This window comes from Mustela nivalis (genome assembly GCF_964662115.1).
Source record: "Mustela nivalis genome assembly, chromosome: 10".
NCBI lineage: Eukaryota > Metazoa > Chordata > Mammalia > Carnivora > Mustelidae > Mustela > Mustela nivalis.
In genome coordinates this window covers 30132997-30150164 of record NC_139029.1, presented here as the reverse complement: position 1 = coordinate 30150164, position 17168 = coordinate 30132997, and the positions used below count along the sequence as shown (strand labels likewise).

Sequence of the window (17168 nt, the reverse complement as noted above, 5' to 3'; positions counted from 1 at the left end):
TCTAGATTGAAAAGGCCCAGACTGCCAAGTAAGATATCTTCAAAAACAAAACTACATCTAGACACCTTTTAGCCAAAGTGTAGAATATCAAGAATAAAAAGGAAATTCTAAAAGCCACCAGAGAGAAAAAGATAACTTATCTACAAAGGTCCAATAATTGAATTGACAGTAAGCATCTCATCAGCAACAACAGATGCCAAAAGACAATGGAATAGAATCTTCCGAGTGCTGAGGGCAAATAATTCTGAACCTAGAATTCCATACATTGCCAAACTGTCATTTAAAGGGCAAAATAAAGACATTTTGACATATACAAGATCTTAGAAAGCTTCTGTCTCAGAACTTCACTTGAAAGAGAGAGGCACAGGGGCTTGGGGGAGGTTTGGGGAGCTGGAGAGGTGATGGGGCTCCAGGCTGTAGAGAGGGACCAGGCTATTTGAGATGGCTCCTCAGCACAAGCCAGCCAGAGGAGCCCATCCCAACCTGGCTAGCTGGGACCCAGCTTAGGCTCTCCCATTCTGAGCGCCAGCCTTGCTGTCCCCACATTCCCTCTTTCTGGGCCATGAGAGGAGCCCAGCACCCAGGCCAGGGAGTAACACTGCCAGCCCAGCTCAGGGGCCTTGGGGAGGCCACACCCAAGTTTCTCATGCCACCAAGCACTTGATCTCCACTCTAGGGTCTCCTCCTCTGGGAGGTCAGATGCCACCTTGTTGAGGCCTGTGTGGATGGTTGGAACAGTGGGACAAAAGCTAGTCCCTACCTGGGTAGGGGCATGTAGGGGGTTTCATTCTCTCTAGGAAAAGAATCATGAGCCCAGGGGAAGTGACCAGTGGGGCTAAGCTGGCTGGGACAGGAAACTTCTTGAAGCTCCTGGCTCTACTCAACCAGGTGGTGCCCTTGGGTAATTTCTTAACCTCTTTGAGACTCAGTTTCTCACTTAGAAAATAAGAATACTTACCTTATGAGGATGTAAAGATGAAAAGAGATCATCTATCACGTATCAAGCTTAAACATACTTTCTTACACAGAAAATTTTTTTAAAGACTTACTTTAGAGAGAGAGAGAGACAGCATGAGTGGGAGGGGCAGAGGGAGAAAGAGAGACTCTCCAGCGGACTCTGTGCTGAGCGTGGAGCCCAATGTGGGGCTCCATCTCACAACCCCTAGATCATGACCTGAGCCAAAACCAAGAGCCAGATGCTTAACCAACTGTGCCACCCAGGCCGCCCTGCTACACAGAAATTTCTTGAAAGGCTAATCTCTGATAACCCTGCCCAGGATATTGTCAGTGCTCAATTTTTAAAAAATGTTACCAAGTAAAAAATAGCCAAGGCAAAGGAGTAGTTCTAGGAATGCGCACAGGTTTGGAGGCCCTGTCTTCAGGGAAGGGTACATGTTCATTCACTCTTCATCAGTCACTGCCATCCTCCTGGTACCTGGCTGAGCTCTGGAGGAGCACGAGGACTCTGGACTGGAGGAGGACCATCTGTGAGGAAGATAACCAAACCCAGAAAATTCTAACAAAGTGATAGGGGGTTTCTTCAGAGCCAAACTTGTCTTGTGTTTACTGTCTCTCTCTCTCTCCCCCCATTCCCGTGTACACTGCCCCCCTCCCAGCTCTCAACCCCATATAAGTTTCACGATAGTCCAAACCTCATCTGGGCTAATTTTCAGCCATCTTTACAACGTTTAAAAACAATTTCTGACACATAGGAAGTGCCAAGGAAATATTTGCTGAATGACTGTGGTTATAAGCATGAACAACAGAGGCTATAGATATTGCCGTGGGAGCATGGAAGAGGTCTTTGCAGACTCTGCCCCAGCACTTAGAAGTTTCTCAGCAAGGGCCATTTAAATTGGGTCTTGATGGATGTATAGATCAGTAAGTGGAAAAGAAATAAAATGACATTCCAGGCAGTGGGGCCAGTACATTCTGAAAGGGGAGGTGCACCCAGGGACTAGTAACTGAATGTGCAAAGAGTGCAGGAGAGAGGAGAATGGAAAGACACAAAGCTGGGGAGATAAGGGCCTTGAATGAATTTGGACTGCCAGAAAGCCCTTATAAAATCTGAGAACCTGGGTGCCTGCCTGCCTCAGTCGGTGGAGCTTGTGACTTTTGATCTCGGGGTCACGAGTTCGAGCCCCATGTTAGGTGTAAAGATCACTTAAAAAAAAAAAATCAAACCTGAGAAACTACCCTGAGTAATACTTGGATAGTGCTTCCAGCCCTCAGTTGACCCAGGAATGACCCTGCCTTCAAAAGTTAAGGGTTTGGGGGCACCTGGGTGGCTCAGGGGGTTAAAGCCTCTGCCTTTGGCTCAGGTCATGATCCCGGCGTCCTGGGATTGAGCCCCCCATCAGGCTCTCTGCTCAGCAGGGAGCCTGCTTCCCCCCAGCACCCGGCCTGCCTCTCTGCCTACTTGTGATATCTGTCAAACAAATAAAATTTTTTTTTTTTTAAAGTTAAGGGTTTTATGGGTGAGGGGCTTCAGAGCCTAGGACCCATTGAGATACCCCACGTAGTTCCCAGAATTGTCTCAAGTTGGCATAAGGTTTGGACAGGGCACCTCCCTGATATCTGGGGAAGGGCTGTGTGCCGCCCCCTTGTGGCCTCAGCAGAACTGAGTAGCAAGGAGGCTGCCCAGGTGGTCTCTTCCTAATCCCAGGGGCTTCCAGTCTCCGGCATCAGCCTCCGAGAGTTGTCCCTGCCACCATCTGTCCACACACCAGATCTAACTGCTTTATTTATTCCACATATACTCAAGACTGGGCCAGTGGTTGGGGGGAGGTAGAGTAACAGGAGACAGTTCACAATTAGTAAAGCCTTATTCTTACAGCCACCACCTGGACCACCACCACCACCAGCAGCCTGAAAAACACTGTATGCACAGGAGGTCGGGAGGCCAGTATTTTGGCTTCAGCTCCATCCCAATCCATGGTGTAACCTTGGGCAAGTCGCTGCACTATGCTGGGCCTTGCATGTCTCCCTCTGTAACGCAGGATCATGATCCCTCTTCCTGTCTCCCCTGCAGGGTCACCTGAAGATCATCAGGAGGACGGATGCTGCAAGTGCTAGGAAAAATGTTGAAAGCATGCTCCGGATGTAAGGGGATCGTGCTGGGGATTAGATAGGGGCTCTCTAGGGCTGCACTAAAGTGTTTGTTTACACCCAGTTGGGCCCTGCTGGCGGGGAAATTTAAAGGGAACGTGCTCAGTAAGATAGTCGCTTTCCAATCACAACTGATCAAAACATCGCCAAAATAAGAATGGACATCTGTGGGAAAAGGGGGCCCACTGACTGGTGTGAAAACCCAACTACTTGGGCTTTTAGGAATGAATTGAAAAGTAGTGAGGTGGGGCAGTGCCGTGGCCTCAACATGGGGGCTCAGCCAGGAAGTCAAAAAGTGGAGTTGCTGCCTCTCCTGAGGACAGGGTCCTCCCCAGCTTGCATCTCTCCCTGGGGGGCTGGGCTTTCGGGAGTATATGCATGTCTCACTGAGACTTGGTACAGAACAGTGGGAAAGGCCAGATAACCCCCTTCAGAGAAAAGCCCCGAGCGAGAAAGAGAACTCAATACAGGGGGAGGTGCAGGCACTAGGGATTCAGGAAGAACAGGCCCACTAACTTCTTGTGATATAGTATCACCTGCTTCACCTCCCAAGCTGTCACCAGAGTGAAACCACGTATCCTAAACCTCCAAATCTTTGCTTTTGCAGGAGAATATTATTTTTCTTCCCTTTATAGTATGAATCTCTTACCTGGTGTCATCTCTCCCTTTGCTTTGGTGGTCAGGAAGCCCAAGGGTCAAATGTGAAACTGAATTCTAACAACTGTGTAGGTCTTTATGGCCAGGGTATTTGTGTTATTTGCTTTTTATGATCCTAATTTCCTACTCAATTATATTTTTCTTAATTCTAATTTGTCCTATTTTATTGCTTCATTGTGTACATTTTCAATGCAAGCCATCTTAATTTTTCTTGTGGAATGAAGTAAGGTGTGCTCAGGTAAAGGACTGAAAATGAATAGATGACAGACATCCAAGTACTTACCATGGCTGACAGCGGGGAGCCTTTAGTGGGAGGATTACCAGGGTAACAGGGTCAGACTTGCAGTCGCCTAGTATCAAAGCCCCTTCCTATCAAAGACCCTTTAAAATAGCAAAGAGAAGGGAGCTGTCCAAGGTTTCATGGCATATTAACCGTCAGAGAGGAAATTAATACCTTATTTTTTTTTTTAAGATTTTATTTATTTGACAGAGAGATCACAAGTAGCAGAGAGTCAGGGGGAAGCAGGCTCCCTGCTGAGCAGAGAGCCTAATGCAGGGCTCAATCCCAGGACCCTGAGATCATGACCCAGGGCAGCAGTTTAATCCACTGAGCCACCCAGGCGCCGCTAATACCTTCTTTAAATGGCACTCAGTTCCCTGCTCTTCCGATGACAACAGGCCTCATTCCAGTTGTAAGGATGGCATGGTGAAGGTTAGGAAGGTGGCTCACTGCTGGCTTCCATGGCCCATGAAAGCCACTGAAGCAGCAGAATGCTCCGTTCTTCCTGCTTCAATGACTAGGAAGTAGGCCCTAGCTGTAGAAGCCTTCTGGCCTGCTGCGAGCTGACTAGGAGCTTGGGCCACCCACCTTGGTCAAGACCATGCCCCTGGGAGTGGGAGTGGCCACAGCAGGCAGCTCAGGATGCCAGCCTGTGCTGCGGCAGAAGTGGCAGGACTTGTCTGAAGGACAGAGACAGTTTCTTCCATGAGGGATGCTCTCTTGACCCTCAAACCAGCAGGATGCAGCGGAATCCGGCCCACCTGTGGTAGTCTCAGTAAGGCAGGCAGGCACCTCTGAGCGGCAGGTTCCGATGTAGTTCATCTTCAAAGTCAGTTGAAGACCTCCATTTGAATCAGATATGTAGCATAAGTTCCCTTAGCTTTGAAAGTCCCCTCCTCACAAAGGTCCTCCTCTTTTACAGACACCCAACCTGAAGGCAAACAAACCTTTCCAATTTCCAAGCCACCTCAAGCAAAGCGGCCCCATGAGTGCCCCCAGACACAGATACCCACACTCTAAATTATCTAAAATGAGATTTATTGCATTTCATGCAGTTTGAAGTCCATGCAGCAAAGGAGACTAGCCCAATTTTTAACGTATTTTAAAAATAAAAAATGGGGGTCGGGGAGGGGGTGGGCAAATGCACGAAGTTCTAGTCTCCTTCGGTCCCTGGGAGAGAAGCGTTCAGAAATGAAACCATCCATTCTCCATGGCAAATGAGTTCATCTCTTAAAAGCAAGGAATGTTTCCATGGCCTCTGGGTGCAGACACACAGAGCTCTGGGACAAGCGCAGGGTCAAGAGGACCACTAGTGAAAAGGAAGCTACGCAGGCACCTAACTCAATCTGAGGGCAGAACGAGATGGCAAATCCTGGGGACAGCAGCTGTTCCAAGAGTCAGGAGATAACGTACCCCCTGAGGAGATTTGCTCCTCAAAAGAAGTAGCAGTAAGAATAAAAAAAGAGAGAGAGAAAACAAAAGAAGTATTTCTTCAACCACACTCTTCAAGAAAATGCCATAAATATGTTATTTAATATTTTCATTTCATAGCATTGGACACACAGCTCAACATATTGAAATATTGATTCCTTGGAGAAAAAAATGGAAAAAAAGGAAATAAAAAATATTGCATCTTTCTGTTGAAGAATCTCGGCCCCCAGGCGTGGGGCGTAGTGCACCAGTGTCCTAGCCTGCAGGAGGCGCGGAGGTCGGCCGTGTCCTCTGGGGAGGGAGGCTGTGCCCATCGCCCGGGGCTGTATGGCAAAAAGTGTGTTGGGTGTCCTTGGCCTTGCCAGCTCAGGCCCTCAGTCGCCGGTCACCTGGGGAGCCTGCCCGTCGGAGGGCTGGTTGGCTGACTGGATGAACATGGGTTGGGCGAGGTCCTGGCCGGCAGGCATGGTGACTTGCTGGATCTGGTAGAGCTGCTGCGAGGGGTGGAGAGGAGAGAGTGAGGTCACCCCTGGGAGAGGGGCATGCAGCTCCCTATGGGCCTCAAGATGGTCGGGGGCCCCAGATACCTCAACCACCACCCACTGTAAGGCCTCAGAGGGAGGAGGGGATGTGGAGCTCTGCTGGGGCTGGGGCTGGGAGCAGCAGACACAGGAGGCTCCGGCCCCGTGTGAGGGGGTGTGTGTGGTGGGCGGGGAAGAGGTGCAGGGAGTTGCATTTCCTGTGGCTTTCACTTCTCTGGGCTCTGCCTCTCCCGTTAGCTCAGAGCCTTGGGCTTGCTGCACGCTGTTCCTCTGTGACAAACACAAGCAATTTGAACCACTCTACCAGCTGCTTGGAAGTCCGCATTTCCCCAACTCTCGGTAATCCTCACTAGCAGGGGTAGTAAGATTACCCCCCCTCCTCCTTTCCTCAGAGTATCTGGCTCAGACTGAGGCTACACTGAACCTGCATTTCCTGCACGGGCCCTGCTGAGGAGTGTCTGGGTTTAAACACATGCTAAGCCAAGACCCATGAGGCATTGAGAAGCAGCTCACATAGCCACTATGGAAGGGCAGAGCCAAATGGACACTTGACTTTCTCAGGTGTCCACCCCAAAAACCCAGAGGCAAAGACCTCTCCCCTCCCCACCATCACAGGAGCCCCGGCATGTGAGCCTGGCACGTGGTGCGGGCAGAGCCCAAAGGTGGGTCCTGACGTCAGCTCCTCTCCCTTCTGGTCAGCAGAGAACATGGGCTTGGGTGTGTCATCCTTTCATGGACTCCGGGGTCTCAGGGACCATAAGTAGAAGGGAGAAGGCAGAGGAAAAGGGAAAGTTTCCCTTCTCATAGGAGGGAAAGGGAATGATTCCCTTCTCATAGGAGTTTTGAATGACTGAATTCCAGGAACCAAGAGAGCTTGAGAGGTCACATGTTCTCTGCATTTCAACTAATCCAGCTATTAAAAAGTAGCCTAGCCTACAAAAAAACAAGTCCTAGAAAGGGAAACAGAAGACCTGCATTCCAGTCCCAGCTCCGCAATGAAGAGATGAGTGAGCACAGACAAGACACTTCTCATCTCTAGGACTCAGTTTACTCATCCGTAAAATGGGGACTGGGGCTATATAATGTCTAAAATAATTTTCAGCTCCCATAAGTCTACATCTAAAGGACTGGCACTCCGAATTAAAGACTGCCCATTCGTTAACAGAAAATGGGACACTGGCCCTAACCATCCAAACCCACAGATCTCACCTGCTACCCCTGACAACCCCTCACCCTCGGCCCCTGCCCAGACTGGGTGTCCTACCTGCCCATCCGTGAACTGGCTGAACTGCTGCTGTCCTTGCTGCACCTCTGTCTGCGTGATCTGCAGGAAATCAAGACGGCACAGCAGGCAGGTCAGCTGCAGGGCCCGGTACAGCCCTCCCGCAGCCCACAGCCAGAAGAGGGTGGTGAGGACCACACAAGACAATGCATGTAAAGTGCCCAAAATGAGGCCTGGCACAGAACAGGTGCTCAGAGAGTAGCAGGAAAGCAAGGGTCCTTCCCCTATCCCCCGTCACGGATGGCTACTCAGCGCTGGCACGGCAGAGAAGACCACAGAGGACCCTGGAGCAAGAAATATATAGAACCTCCACAACCACCTCCCTTGCCATCCACCTGCCCCCCACCTGGCCCCCACATGCCCCTTACTGCAAGCTCCTAGGAGCTATCGTAGCAAGGCCTCCCATTTAGGGCTTAGGCAGAAAACCTGAGAGTCTTTTAGCCAGTGAACGCAGACAGCAAAACGTGGGGCAGAGTGGTGAGTGGTCCCTTTCGTTCTTGGAAGGTGGGCTCCACACCAAACCCGTATCACCTAGATTATCTGACTGGAATACGAAACACCCTGGCAAGGAGGTGGCCTTGGCCCTGGAAGTCCTTGCGGCACACCTATGAAGTACTTTTTCCGAGACAGGCCACGTGCAGCCCTTTGGGCCAAGCAGGGGGTGGGGGTGGAGGTGGACGGGGCAGGGAAAACATCGACCACATGTACCTACAATCTCACATGGGGATTTTAAGGACATGTGAAAAGAACTGTGCTGCCACGTGGAATTGCACCACACTGTGCCTGCCAGCTGCTCGACACAGCCTGGCAGACCAGGAAGAAGACGGAAGCGTGCTCGTGTGCGTATGTGTATCTATGGAACATCTGACTGTAGTCCTGTGTGTGCCATCTCCTGGAACCATCACAGCCAACCTGCCACGTAAGGACTGTCCTCTCAAGTGTCCTCACGACAGCCAAAAACAACCCATCAGGCTTACCCAGGAGGCTGTCAGGAGTAAGAAGGGGACTGGTGTGAAAGGGCTTCAGAGGATTTCTTACTTTGCACCCTGTTTTGGGTCCTTCCCCTCCCACCCGCCTGGAAGCGGCTGGAGGGCAGAAGCTCTATGTTTTGTCTTTACAGCCCCCAGTGCAAAGTAAGCATTTAAAGAAATGTCTGCAGAATAAATGAATGACCCTGGGACAAATGGAAAATACTCTTCATAGATGAGAAGATCAGCTGTGCCCTGTGGCCGGCAGGACTGCCCTCCGCATGAGCTAAAAAGAAAGTTTCATTTACCTTTAAATTCCATATGCATATTATTCATTCAACAAACACACACCAAATACCTACTATGTGCTAGGCTACCACAAGTTAAGATCTGTTGTAACGCAGACTCCCAAAAGCTCTCAGGTGCCCCCTCCTGGCTTCTCCCCAACTACTGTCCGAAAACCTGACTCTTCCCACTTTCTGGCTTTAGTTTCTGGTCCCCAGACTGACCTCAGAGGAACCAAAAACTCTTCCTTTTCCCCCCAAACCCATGCCATGAAAAAAAATTTGGAACCTTTTAAACCAGGTTAGAATCTTAACAAGGTTTTGTTTTTCCCTTTTGTTTTTTATAAAAAAGAAGGGTACCTGAGGGTATGACCAGTCTGGAGATGTGACTCCATGCCAGTCAGCCCCAAGGCATTTAGGGAAAAGCCCAAGTCCTTATGTAAGCCAAGAAATGGGTCTGGAACGGGCCCTTTAATGATCCCAGAGACTGTATGGAACTCTGAAGCCTTGCTTTTGGCTCATTCCTATTTTCCCAAATGAGATCTTTGGAGAGCTGCTCTACAAACTCAGCTCCATCACCACTGTCAATAGATACATCACCAGAAATGCAACTGGGCCGACGCATCCAGCTCTTAAACGATCGCTGCTTTTTTTGGGTCTGAGGCAGAAGAATCCATTAACAACGCCTCCCCTTGACCAGCACTGCCCATCCCCTGCAAATGATGCCCACGACCCCAACCCCCAAGCCCCAAACCCCAAGCCCAGGGGGGCTGCCCCCTCAACACCTGTGCCTCACAGTCTTCCATAATTTAGGGCATAGGAGGAGATGAAGGGGGCAGTCTCTGGCTAGATGTGCACGAGGAAGTAAAAGCCACGCAAGCCTTCCAAAGGACACGGGAGTGCCAGGACACAACAGCTATCTGGTTTTAAAGATGGAAACTCAGTCTGGCGATGAGGCGCCCTGTCAGAGCACCTCCTCTAGTCAGACATGCACACACACATCAGGCTTTCTTCAAGTCCTTGAGATCTCCCCTCCTTCACATTCCTTTCTCCCATGAGAGTAAGACAGCAAGAGACACACTTTGAATCTAATCCTCCAATAAACCCCATCTGTCCTTTGGGTGAAGAGATGAGCAGGGTGTGGGGGTGGCTCTTGCCAAAGGGTGAGGTGGCGAGAGCTATTGCTGAGCCCCCCTTTGCAGCCAGAGGCCAGCTCCGGCCAGCTGCCTATCCAACCCAGGGCCTGCATCGCTGGGGCACGTACCTGTTGAGCGTTGGTGGCAAGTGTCTGGATCTGTCCCTGCACGACCTGGGTGCCTGATACAGGCTGGGCTAAGCGAATGTACTGCAGCTGACCGGCATTCAGCTGCACCTAGAGCAGGGCAGACAAGCAGATACAGAAGACTGAGTGCGACCTCAACAGGCAGGCTTCCCATGACCAGAGGTGATGACTGTCCTCCATACCCTTTTGACCCTTCCAAAGAAACCTACTTTGAAAACTGTAACATCCCCACCCAGCAAGTCACAAAACACAAAAGAGGGTACGTTCCCTAAATGGACTTTGGAGAAAATGCCCAGAGGACCTGGTCACATACGTGGGAAACAGCATGGCCACACCCTCAACATTCACTGGGCTCAGTTTACCTTAGGATTTTATCCCAAAGACTGTCAGACATGATCAGAATGCTTTGTACCTGAAGTCTGGGCTACTCTGCCCTCTGTCTCCAAACTCCACCACCCCACATCCTGGGATGGCTGACGCGGTACTGAGAAGAGATCCGGCATCTGCCAAGAGCCCAAAACAGATGGCTGCCACTCTGCACCCTAGCCCTAGTCCTGCCCAACCCCATGCCGCACATGTCTGAAGAAAAAACTGGCCTGCTTCACTAGTCCTAACAGCCAGGACCAATGGGGGTCTGTGGATCTTTTGGGATCCTTGGTGTTCAGCACTAGCTTCTGGCCAAACTCCTCCCAAGGGGAAGATGAATCAATAAACCTTTCACAGAAAACCCCATCATGGGAAACCAAAGCTACAAAAATGCCCTTAGAGTCCCTCAGCTTAAGATTAAGTCTCAGATAACACAGTAATACCACACGCTGCATTTAATTGTGCGCTAAAAGCCTTAACTCAGACTCCTAACGCTCCAGTGCAGCGTGAAGTGTCTCAGTGCCTTGAGCGGAACATGGAGAGACCAAGGCGGCTGGTTGCTCAGCACAGGAGAGTCAGCAGAGCACTGCAGACATTCACACTCGGGATTTGGGGGATGAAAGAGGTGCCAGGAGAACAGACTGGTCTCTCTCTACCTGGGGGCCCAGACCACACCCTCCCCTGGCAGCCCAGCAGGCTGTTGTTGCCATGGTAAGCTTCCAGAAGCGAACAGGAAAGTTATGCGTCTTTGTCCTGGAGCAAGCTTTCCCCTCACCTCCATGAGCTTACAGGTTATTTTACTTTCCATGAGGAAAATGCTGATAAATGGAGCTGCACTCCTGCATGTAGTGTTAAATCACAGCGCCTCTCTGCAACTTCAGCCTCAAAGAGGATCTGAGTCACCAAGAAAAGACTAACACTTGGTAGTTTGTGTGGTTCTTGGAAGTTCTTGGTAGACCAGATTCCAGAACTGTCCACTTATGGCAAAATGGAGGCACAAAAAATGTAAACCCTTTAAGACTCTGGTTCACAGGAGACGGACCAAGATAGTGTGATGGGTGGTCATTTCTTTCTGAGAATATGCCAACTTGTTGGGAAGTTGTGATGCAGGCCCAGACGGCCCTGCTCTAAGTCCTATAGGGTGGCTTCCAGGCAACAGCACTAAGTACCTTTTGGGGATGAGGGCAGCTGGGTGGAGGCTTGGGAAGCCTCATCTGCTGGGACTGATGGTGGCTGGTCCCAGGAATCACCAGAGCTCCAGCCAAGGAACACAGGATGAAAGACTACAGCCTTGTCCCAAGAACAGGGAAGGTGTCCTGACAGCCACAGGGATTTTACATGTCCCAGCTGGAGAGAGCTCTTTGCAGAAACTCAGATGGGACTGAAAAGTTGTGAGCCAGATAGTTCCAAGCAGTTCTTAGGAGCAAGTAGCTCCTCTTTTAGACTTAGGCTGAGACATCTGGTGATACTCTGCCCTCAGTCTTCCACCACAAAGACAGGTCCAGGGAGCCTGACAGCTTTTTGATGTTAAGTCTAGGACAAAAATGCCTGCCCTCTAGGCTTTTAAAAGAGAAGCGAAGTTTCCTTCCTGAAGGTCCTCTCTATTGGGGTGAGCACTCCGAGGAATTCGGAAATGCAGACTCCTGCATTAGTAATCTAAGACTAGCGAATTCCGCAACAAATCTGGGCTAAAGCTCTGTGACTGGGAGTCAGAAAGACTTGAGTTAAAGTTACTGCAAGGGGGGGACCTCTTCTCTGGCTTAAGTGAACTTGTTCTGGCACCTTCACATGTAAAATGGAGAACGAACCATTCAAGAGAGGTTTTGGGGTTAGTGCTGAGACAGTGAGGCAAGGCACCTGGAAATGACGGATCTGTGTGTGTGCGTGTGGGGGGGGGGTGGCGAAGAGAGAGAGGGAGCAAGCTCTAGCAGAGGGAGAGTGCACCAAAAGCACAAGAAAGGGAGGAAAGGAGAGAGGGGCAACAGAAAGATACACAGAGGCACACACACTCCACTTTCCTTCAGTTTTCTCTTGGTCTATTACTCTGTTAATAAGAACCGTCCCCAAAATGGAGCTTTTTTCAAAGAGGAAGTGGTTAACCAAGTCCAAGGGAGTTTCTCTATCTGCCTACATGTCATTTACAACAGGAAGGGCAAGGGGCAGGAAATGGAAGGACTGCTTCACGTCACTCTCTCTCTACATCTCTGGGTGGCAAAATGACCAATGTATAGATAGCAAGTGTTAAGATGGGACATTTTTTACAAAAGAGCAAGAACAAGTAAAAAGCCAACAAATCCAAGAAATGAAATCCCGCAAGGCGTACAGGAAGCAGCAGTCCACAGTGAAGGGATGGATAAGTTAAATGAAAGCCAAAAATATACTTTGCTGCAGGCTCCACTGGGAACTGACTCATGAATATGCAACAAGTGTATTTATGGCCTTCCCTGTACACCTCCCTCTTATTCTCTGCTAATCAAAAGACAGGACTGCCTCACGGGGCCTTTGGGTCTTGGCATGAAATAGTGGTTACGAGCACTCTCAGCGTAGGTGGAGCACAGGGAAATCGAAAGGAGCTGCCCCGCAGTGGTGAACCCGAGCTGGATTAAAGAAAAGCAGTGAGTGTACAGGGAAGCAAGTCGTGGTCTGGGTTAACAGGGATATCATTTAGAGAAATGTATGTACACATACACACACGGGTAGACATGATATTCTGTGTGCGCGTGTAAGCTCAGCGCCTTGGGGGGTGGGGGAGAGGCCGAGCGGGGCTTACCGGAATCTGCTGGATCTCTCCTGTGTTCGTGATGATCTGCTGCATCACCTGCATGGTCTGCCCACTGCTGCTCTGGGCCTGCTGGGCCTGACCCTGGGGCTGAGCCTGAACAATCTGCACCTGCTGGCCTTCTCCCACCTGCATGGTCACGGGTGTGGTCTGGAAAGAAGAGTGAGGAGAAAATGGCTTCAACCCCAGCTCAGGGCCCGTAGGGGCTCAGGAGCAGTTAATTAGGAGCAAACCCCGTCCGTGGTTCCCTAATCTCATCTTAACACTAATTAAAAATACTCAGAGTCCTCTGGGCCTAGAGCACGGCTGAAGTTACTCTCTGAAATAAAAGACGGGAGAATGCCACATAGATTTTTAGGCTCACAGTACAGAATACCTGCCCAGGCCCCAAACACCTCTATGGTTCAAATGCTGCAGCTTCCCAAAGCCCCTTCAGTGACAGGAAGGCACATGTGGTACAAAAGAATCCAAAGCAACCATGACAGCTCACTGGAGGCATGGCCAAGGTCAACTGTGGAGCAGGTGAATGTGGAGAGCCAACTAAATGGAGAGTGAGGTCAGAATGAACTTACGAAGCTCAGGACCTCAGGCTCCCTTCTAGCATGCGACACTGGGAGGAGATGAAGCGCACGCCGGCCTCACGCGAGCAGAATGACCGCAGCCTACACTGGCCAGATCAAGCACGGCTCTGCATGGGACAGGCAAACACCACAAAGACCTGGATGCTCACTGAGGCTATCCCTGAGCAACCGAATTTAATCAAGCAAGAGCTGAACTCTCTAGAAACAGGAACCTTAGTTTTAAGAAATTTCTGTCCAACATCCCTCACTTGGCAGACTGTCTCTCATACACACTTCATGGACTGCAGTTCCAGGAAACTTAACTCCTTTGAGAGACGATAGACTTGAACTGTCAAAAGGGTTGGGCAGTCACTTGCTCAAATTTCAAAACTTCAAAATTTCAAAAGGGTCCCAGATGGGACCCTTACAGACTACCCAGAGCAGGGAAGACCAGTACATATTGTTCATCTGCTGGGGGAGGGGGTGGGGAGCAGTGGGCCATGGCGACGGTGGCAATGGTGGTGGGGCGGGGGAAGGGGTGCGATCTTTTAAACACCACACCTACACCCCCAATGCCCCGGTTCTGGGATTACAACTCCCCACTCTGAATTCTGAATCACTTCAGTAAGAAGATGCTGCGAGTCTCAGTGGCTCCTGGGCTTCTATCGATGCTGCTATTCTGATGCTCTTACGTTTCTAACCGCACAGGTCTCCTGTGCATCTGAAGTTACAGGAGAAGGGGACGTGTTCTAGGAACTACAGTTGAGATTCACAGGATTACTAGGTAAGGAGAACTTACTATGACCTGGAGGTCGGGAGGAAAGAGGACAGAGGGATCTATGTAAAAACACATGTGGTGGGTGGGCTGGGACAACAGGAAACACCTCCCAATCTCACACCAGCATTCTCAACTCAGCCTATTCCCCCGACCTCCAGGAATAGAAGTTTCCAATTTTATGAAAGAACACACAGGATTCACTTTACCAAAATATGCTTTCCTTCCCACTTAGTAAGTATTCTGTCCCGCAAAGGTTACCTGAACTCAACTTGAAATAGCCATTACTACAGGTCCAAGGAGGGGTGACACAGCACAAGGCCACCCTGAAGCAGCAGGACACAGAATGGCTGGGAGACCCAGGCAGAGACCAACTTCACCATCTCCGTAGGCCTCATCAGCTCCAAGCTGAGCCAGTCTGAGGTGGCGAAGAGGAGAGATGAAATTCTTGCTGACTAAAAAAAAATGCATACTGCCAACTCATCACTGTACTCTATCAACTCAATTTTCCCAAGAGGATTTCCAAGGTATTTCTAAATCACTTCAGGAAAATGAAGGCTTGTGTTAGCATGGCATCTGTCAAATCACGTATGGAGTGCCCTGCTGTCAGAGCACAACAGCCACGAGCTTCTTAGGATGTTCAGCCAATCAGAGCCTGTGCCTGGTGGACTCCCTTGAAGTTTGCTCTGTAAAGGGATAAAGGCTTTGGCAGGGAAAGCTCTCACCATCGCAGAGGCACAGCATTAGCCAAAGAAGGTCTCTTAGGCATGGTATGGTGAACGCCTTGAAGCAAGGACTGGGCTGCAATCATCTTTGAACCTCTCCTGCCTAGCTGTGTCTGGCGAAGAGAAAGCACCTTAAAACTTCTGTTATATGAATTAAAAAGTGAGACAGGGAATAAATTCTAAAATCTTCATTAATATTTAAATCTACCTCTGCCCCAATTTGTTTCTTCTAGGCAAACCCAGCTCTTACCCACAGACACAAGGCTATCAGTGTCCTCTGCCTCTATTCTCAGACTTGCCTAAATGTCCCCCATGCTGACTGTGTCTTCCCAACACTCCCTGTGCAGTTTCCTGCCTTTGCCCGTGCTTTGCTCTCTTCCAGAAAGCCCTCCTCCCCCTCTTTATCTGATTCGTTACCACTGCTCCCTCTAAGACTTGTATTATTCCCTTCAGGGAACCTTCTCTGACACTTGCTTCTATCACTTCCCTCACGTTGTTTTATATATAGAGATTGTATATATAATTTTTATTATATATATTTTAATTATATATATAATTTTAAGATTTTATTTCATTTATTTATTTGTTAGAGAGAGAGTGAGCACCCAGGGGGAGTGGCAGGCAGAGGGAGAAGCAAGGAGCCCGATGTGGGACTGGATCCCAAGACTCCGGGATCACGACCTGCACTGACGGCAGACGTTTAACCGACTAAGCCACCCAGGCATCCCCTAGATATCCCTTTTGATGTGATCCCATAACACCCTTTACACACCCCTAAGAGTTTCTTACACTTCCCATGTGGTGGTATTTTAATCTTTAAGTATTTGTACCCTACTAGATTGTGAAAATTCTTAAAAATAGGGACTGCTTTATCCCTAGCACATAGGATAGGACTCAATGTTTTGTGAATAAATTAATGCTTGACAGAGAATTTGGATTCGGAGCTCAGAGAACAGAGCTCTCTACAGCCTCTCATGACTCCCAACAAACGTGGATTCACAATGCTTTCATAATACTGCTAGGGAGAGAGAATATTCTGACTGCTACTGTAAAAAGAGGTCACTTGACACAACCGTGGTGCAACAGAGAAATGATGGGGAGAAGGGGAAGAGAGGGATGCAAGCTGGTAACAATGCCTAATCTCCTAACAGCAGCCATGGGGTCCAATTACAATACCTTCTATGGCGATGTCACTACTCTTCATGGGGCACAATACAGACATTTTCCCTTAGCTCATGGGGATCCTGACGGGTGTCTCATTCACTGCACTCTCATTTGACCCTGAGGAAACTGGGACCCCGAGGGTAAGGTGACACATCACCTGGGTGATGGGGAGAAGCCCAAGTTTCCAGAACTTCAAGTCTAGTGCCCTATAATGATTGGCCTGCCTCTCCGCCCAGGCCAGGCCTTTTCCATCCTACACCTAAGCAGCACGGTCCTGCTGGCGGGGACCCCATACAGCTCACGGACCTGGCCCTGCTGAGGCTGTGCGATGATGATCTGCCCAGGCTGGATGGTGGCTGTGGAGCTGCTGGTCTGCTGGCCCTGCTGCTGCCCCTGGACTTGGACGGCGGCGGGCTGCTGAGCCAGCGTGAAGTAGTACTGGACAGGCTCGGCAGGAGTCACGGACTGGCGCACCTCCTCCTGTGGGGTAGAAGGAGAGGCAGGTAAGAGGAAAAGAACTGACTCAGCAGCCGCCACAGTGAATTTCCATTCTTCCCCCAGACGGACTCTGTGCAGTTGCCTGCTGAATGCTGAGCTCTCCACATTTGAAGCCAAAGGAAAGTGGAATTCGAAGAGCCCAGTTGTGCTATATCAAACTAAAAATAACAGATTCCATAGGCTTCACAAAACATACAGCCAATTTTCTGAAGTACAGAGTAATCACCCATTGCGTGATGAGTTGCAAATGGGCAAATAATTACCGTAACTAAAAACCACGCACCAGCAGTGCTTGTCAGTAAACGCTGTCAAGGCCTGTGATCTGCAGACGGTGCTAATTGCGAGCACTGGAAAGATGCTACCCAAACATCAAGCTCTCAGGCTGGCCCCCAATGTCCCAAATAGGCAGCACTTTCCTTATTTGGGGCCTGCCAGCTCTGGAGGGACAGAGCAGGAGAAAGCGAAAC

At 49.8% G+C, this 17168-nt stretch overlaps 1 protein-coding gene across 11 annotated transcripts in view; it reads right to left on the bottom strand.

Annotated features, from left to right (window-relative positions):
* Window positions 1-5066: 5066 nt before the first annotated feature.
* NFYC (nuclear transcription factor Y subunit gamma) overlaps window positions 5067-17168 on the bottom strand; it is a 69725-nt gene continuing 57623 nt past the window's right edge. For 4 of the 11 annotated variants that reach the window (XM_082687095.1, XM_082687096.1, XM_082687091.1 and 1 more), the window contains exons 6-10: window positions 16510-16683; window positions 12971-13129; window positions 9817-9924; window positions 7283-7342; window positions 5067-6288 (exon numbers count right to left, since the gene is read on the bottom strand). In XM_082687095.1, coding sequence (XP_082543221.1) covers window positions 5851-6288; window positions 7283-7342; window positions 9817-9924; window positions 12971-13129; window positions 16510-16683 — 939 coding nt within the window. In that variant the 3' untranslated portion in view covers window positions 5067-5850. The remainder of the gene's footprint in view (window positions 6289-7282; window positions 7343-9816; window positions 9925-12970; window positions 13130-16509; window positions 16684-17168) is intronic. The other 7 variants (XM_082687100.1, XM_082687101.1, XM_082687098.1 and 4 more) reach the window with 3 other exon arrangements.